The 6,000-nt window shown below is 43.7% G+C and overlaps 1 protein-coding gene across 11 annotated transcripts in view; it reads left to right on the plus strand.

The window, feature by feature from the left end:
- The window catches only part of PALM2AKAP2 (PALM2 and AKAP2 fusion), a 403,573-nt gene extending 397,933 nt beyond the window's left edge, over positions 1-5,640 (plus strand). For 10 of the 11 annotated variants that reach the window (XM_027769417.1, XM_027769396.1, XM_027769405.1 and 7 more), the window contains one exon: positions 1,618-5,640. In XM_027769417.1, coding sequence (XP_027625218.1) covers positions 1,618-1,716 — 99 coding nt within the window. In that variant the 3' untranslated portion in view covers positions 1,717-5,640. The remainder of the gene's footprint in view (positions 1-1,617) is intronic. The other variant, XM_027769403.1, reaches the window with a different exon arrangement.
- The last annotated feature ends 360 nt before the right edge of the window (positions 5,641-6,000 follow it).

Consider the following 6,000-nt stretch of genomic DNA (forward strand, 5'->3'; position numbering starts at 1 on the left):
GTTACACATAAAGAAATGTGAGATACAAGATGAACAAGGGACAGAACCAGAAATAGAGTTCAGAACCCCTAAGTCCAGTCCAGCACTGTTTGCCAGTCCTGTGCTATCACACTTTGACCAGGAAAATCCTCTCTTCAATTCTATCAGATTTGGAAGCATCCTTTTGTCCTACTAATGTGTTATTCTTAGACACTAAATGCTCATGATATGCTTAAACACAAGACACTTTATGACATGGCTTGTGTGCTTCACAATGCACTGTGCATTCAACAAACATGACTGAGTGCATCCTACAGGTCAGGTCCTGCTCTTCCTGCTGGGAATTGTGGGGAAGCTTCTAAGAGGAAAGCACACTGAATCTCTGGGTGGTCCACTCATTTGACAGAGGTGCAGAGAGCAAGTTGAGATGGACCCTAGACCTTTAATCTCCCCAGAGTCTGCTTATGCCTAGGCTCCCACCTCTGCCTACAACCTGCATCTCCTTGCTTCTCTGGAGTTACCAATCTCACTCCCTGCCTACAGGGTTATTTTTAGAATAAGCAAAAGCTTCGTTGCCATTTGGATACTTAACCAATGTTGGCTCTACTGGATTTTTCTTTAATCTCAGACGCTCTATACCCTAAGCTGATACTAGAGTAAAATGGTTGACATGCATGGGCTTGCTTTTGCTGCAGTGTCATGGCATAGGACCATTTCTTATATGTCGGTGACCTAAATGTCATTCACCTGGAATCTCATCTTGATCAAGCTAAACCTGGAGCAGATTGGCTGACATCTCCTCTAAGGAGTCCATACACTGTTCTAGTGAACCCTACGAAGGGAGGCTCTACCCGGACCATGGCGAGCCTACTTGTCCTTGATATTTTCACCCTTCATTTTGTATGTTGGGACAATAAGATGGCCCTGAATTGGCACTTGCCTTTTATTGGCCTGAGAAGTTTTTCTTTTCCCCACTTAATGGCTCTTCTAGTTTAGTTATACCAAAGTAGATGACTGTGATGTAAATATGATCACAGCGTATGTAGGTCCAATAGTGGTCCAGTTGTTTGCGATTCTTTTCTGGTCTGTTTACAAGAACTAACACAACCTAGAGCCATGCTGATCAATAGGGTAGCCTCTAGCCACAGTGGGGCTATTTAAATTCACATTGGTTAAAGGATATTTAGTATCCCAGCCAGCCACACTAGCCACACTTCAAGTCTCAATAGCCACATGTGGCTCGCGACTGCCGTGTTGGAAGGCATGTACAGAACAATTTCATCCCTGCATACCCACCCATGGCATGGCACTGATCTATAGCGGCTGCTTGATGCAGAGTCAAGTCTACTTCCAAGAAACTTGCAGAGCATTTCTTGAAAATGAAATCTCTCTATTTTGAAAAGTAGGGATCAAATAGCAAATGAATTCTGGCTATGAGATGAATGCATACCCAATACCTCTCCTCCCTTTTTTTCCCCAACGTCTCTCCTACCCACCCCCAGGAGTATCAGGTTTTCTATTACTCTTCCCTCTCCTGTAGATACTGTTAAGAGAGGGAAGGGAGGAAGCAGAGAAGTTGGTTTGTGTATGTAACTAACATCCATAAACACTGCCTAATTGTTTTCCCTCTCTCTTCAGGTCCTTGAGGCCACACGGGTTAATCGAAGAAAGAGCGCTCTGGCCTTGCGCTGGGAAGCAGGTATCTATGCCAACCAGGAGGAGGAGGACAACGAATAAACTTCCTCTTATCCAGGAAGCTTCTTTGGTGCTTGGGATACCAAGAAACCAAGAAAGTAACAATTCAAAGCATTTTAATGGACTATTTATTCAAGTGCAAACGAACTCAGCAATCCTTATGTAGACCAGAAGCTGCAATGCACAGTGATGAAAAATAAAGTGAACAGGCCACCCATCAAAATGAAGTCAGACACCCAGGAGTCAAAAGACAAAGGATTTTTTTGTGTGACTCAACACATCTTAAAGTCTATATATGGACCAATCCACAAGTGATCCCAAAGGACATAGGCATTAAAAGCTAATCAGCATTATTGTCACAGGCAGAACTGAGATCAGCCTCCCTGGCTGATGAGGAAGGACACTGGTGACAGGGCCACGTAGGAAGCAGTAGGGCCCAGGCTGAGGCACACCTTTCTCACCCATCGTTCGCAGCTCAGAGGTGTGCAGCTAACTCCATTTTCTTCCGTCGCCATGACATGAGTGGTGTGTCTCCATAATTGCCCAGAAGAGGCTATTAGGATTCCATTTCTCTTATTACATTGAACTGTTTTTAATTGGAAACAATGAATGATTTCAATACATAAAATCCATATTTTTAAGACAGTATTTCTTCATGTTGCAGACACAATCTATTCTACATTAAGGGGCCGAGAAAGGGGGAGAAAGCCAAACCAAATGGATTATTTTAGCTTTAGAATCTTGTCTGCTTATACTATTGACTGACGTGCAGTTTACGAGAATACATTTTCAGTTATGTTTCTTCATATGAAAACTATATTTAGTGGGCAACAACTATTTTTATGATGGGGTAGGGGAATATATACATGTATAAAATCTGTGCACATTGAACATCCTGGTTCAAGATGGTAGGGATATTTTTAGAGTGGCAATAATTGAAAAAAAAAAAAGGCGAATTCTGCCTTGCAGAGGTAGATGACGAGAAATAAAAAGGTGTTTATAACTATTTTGTATTATAAAGTGGGGCTTAGAAGTAGTAGGAAGTGATGGATTGCTTTTGGCTCAATTAGAAAGGAAACATTAAAATAAAGTCATGAAGGTAAAGAGAGAAACAGGGAGGGTGGGGAAAAGAATGGGGAAAAAGGAAGAGAGAACTATTTTTGCTGAGCAACCAGTGTTTTTCAGGATGATAGAAAAATAGAGAGTAGGAATTTAAGTGCAGGCTTGGAATCAGCTACAAATCCTAAAGATGGAGTGTGTGTGTGTGTGTGTGTGTGTGTGTGTGTGTGTATTACACCTTTTCGTGTGTAAAGTGTGTATGTTCATGAGTGAAGGGGTGTGTGCGTGAGAGGATTAAAACTCCAGAATGATCATGGCACATGGGTGTACAGTTATTTCCTCCAGAGCTGTTTGCCAGCTGCAGGAGTGAGTGAGAATTTCTTTTTTATGAAAAGGGATATAAAAGGCGCTGAACTGATGCAGTATTTGTAATATTAAACTGACCCAACGTGGTATTCGCACGAGTCAAATGGCAACGTTTTGAGCAGTTTTGTAATGGCATTTAGGAAAGGATCCTATTTATTCTCATGCTTTGTATTCATGCCTAGTGTGTGATAGAGGATGCCAGCTTTACACGTTCTGTCATTTAAAGCAATATGATAAGGGTATTCAATAATTGGGTGCCCTAAATTTCTGGATGAGAAAAACTTTCAATTCTGGCCATGAGGGAAAAACAAAAACCAACAAAAACGGACCAGCCTTCTTTATTTTTTCTTCGTTTTACAACTGTGGTTTTTAAAAAAGCAATAATTAAGTCAGACCTCACTACAACATATATATTTTTTTCATATTGTTATGTCATAACTCTAGTATGTTCTAACAAGTAGCAGTTTCACAAAATTTGTACGTAGATGGTATACACATCATCTTTGCTTCTTTTATTAGACTAGTGTTGACTTTGAGGGGAACGTTTATTCACAGACAAAGTGGTGGGCACAACAATAAAAACGAAACTGTCTAATCACTTACAAGGATCCTTTAAAACTGCCCAGGGAACCTGTCATTGGAAGCCAGCTTTTACAGATGGAAGCCGAAATAGCACAGGGGCAGGTGGCGCCATCTTTGTATGGTTCATTCTCCTGAATATTCTGAATGAATATTCCGTAAAACGTCCTGGCCTTTGAGGACACAAAACAAATAAGATCCTTGCTACTAGGAATTCATTTCGCGGTGGGGGAGGCTGGCATGGAGACAGACATTCCCAGGAAAACGAGACCTGTGTTAGATTAGAAGTACCGACAGGGGAAATGAGAGAGTCCAAGGAGGGGGAACCGGCTTTCCCTGAGGGCTTCTAGCTGAGGTCCCAGATGCCTGAGCTGAGGATCCAACATGAGGGGCCATTCCCAAGATCGGCACACTGATGAGAGCAGAGAAGGCAGCAGCATTGCGTGGCCCCAGGCGTGGCAGCTGTCAGGAAGGCCAGAGTAGGCTAGTCCTACGGCTTGCACAAGAAATAGCTTGGGCATCCTGACCGTAGCCCTGATGTAGACGACCTCCCCCGTGTTCACGAGAGGGAACCATCCTCACGACCTGAGTGTTGTGTTCTGCTTTGAAGGAAACCGTGTATCCTCGTGCAGCCTGCATTGGAAAGGGAACTTGCAGCTGAAGGGAAGGTTTAGGAGGCCGCACAATTCATGGAGTCGCCTTAGAGGCACACGAAGTGGCCTTGGACTGCAGCGAATGAACCAAACGTTCAGCGCTCAGGGAGAAGCGCAGTGTTAAAGAGCTGGGGTCCTTGGGGCCACGCTCCATGGGCGGATGAGGAAACAAAGCCCCGTTTCTGTGACTCTTCCACAGTCACAAGGCCGTTGAGCCGTGGCCCTTTCGGTTCCGACTTCCGCTCCTTCCTCGGTTGCCTTCTGCATGCCTGCTGTTGATTTCCTTGTTCCACTCGCTGATGATCTAGTATAATCCTATTAAAATGTCAAGTGCAGTTCCCTTGGGAGAGCCGGATTTTCCCTGTGCTCTTACGTTTTTTACTCATTCAGGAGACATCGGGCTACCACGTCGTACAGAGAGCCCTGTGCCAGGCTCCGGGGTCCCAGATGAAGCCCTTTAACTTTCTGAAAGTGGAATGGAACCCCCACCCCCAGAGGAAAATCATTCCCGCCTCCTCCATCAGAGTAAGAGAAAGAGGCTTATGAAGAATTTCGCCTCTGATGCTCAGCCCCACCCCCAAAGAGCACACAAGCGTGTTCATCTCAACTACAAGAAATGTTCAGATTCTGTAGATGTTGAAAAGCCTCCCTGAAAGGATTCCGTTCCGCAGTGTTGTTGTAGGCATTCGCTTTCCTCCGGAGCTGATTACCTCCTGACATGCCTTGGGTTTCTCATCCAGAAATTATGGAAACAGGGTCTGTCAGTGGCAGGAGGCCGGGCTGTGTTTCACTCGGATGACACAATGCAATTGACTTGTCTCTGTCCCTATGCATGCCGCCCGCCCCACGCAGTGACATATAAGCAGTATATAGATCAGTGTCCACATGTATACACACATATATATAAAGCATAAAAAGGAACACACACAGTGTTGACTCCTTGTCTCTGAAGACAAACACTTTTTTTCCAACTAAAGAATGGATTTAATTAAATGTATTGAAAAAAAAAAATAGCCTAAGTGTTAGAGATGGTGTCTATTTCCAGTTTTAGTTACAGAACCAATTCCCTGGATTTTAAGCATTCAGTGAGCTGCCAATGTTTATTTTGTGTTGCTCTTTACCCAAATGACCTTTTCGTTATTTCTTTTTGGGGGGAGGAGGGAATAAAGCAGCAATACTGTGTTTGGAAATTATACTCTGTATCCGGCTTTCCTGTGTATGTTAACCACTTAAACGTTATTATACCGCTTTGGTTTTATAGTGATTGTGAGGCATTCAATGCAAGTATACAGTTATTTTCTCATTAAAACTCGGTGTGTGTTGCATTTTTATAAACAACGGCCACTTGTTCATGGGAGAGGACTGACCAGCCAAGCAGCGGCATGCCAGAGTCCTTGACTTCTCACTGCAATGTGGCAGCATCTGCATTTTCCCACTAGGACAAAGAAAGTGAGCTTCGTCGACAGAGCTCCTGCACCAGGCTGTCCCCAGTGCTCCTCTTCCAGTGTGGTTGCCAACTGCCTGGCCAGATCCCAGGGAAATGATACAGGTGTGTCTCCTGATCACGTAGGTAAGACTCCAGAGTCAAAGTGATAGTTGGACAGACTCTAATCCCTAAACTGTGTGTGTAGCTCTTTAACTCTGTTTTTTTTTTTTTTTTTTTCCCTTT

This window comes from Tupaia chinensis, unplaced genomic scaffold (assembly GCF_000334495.1).
Source record: "Tupaia chinensis unplaced genomic scaffold, TupChi_1.0 Scaffold000081_1, whole genome shotgun sequence".
NCBI lineage: Eukaryota > Metazoa > Chordata > Mammalia > Scandentia > Tupaiidae > Tupaia > Tupaia belangeri.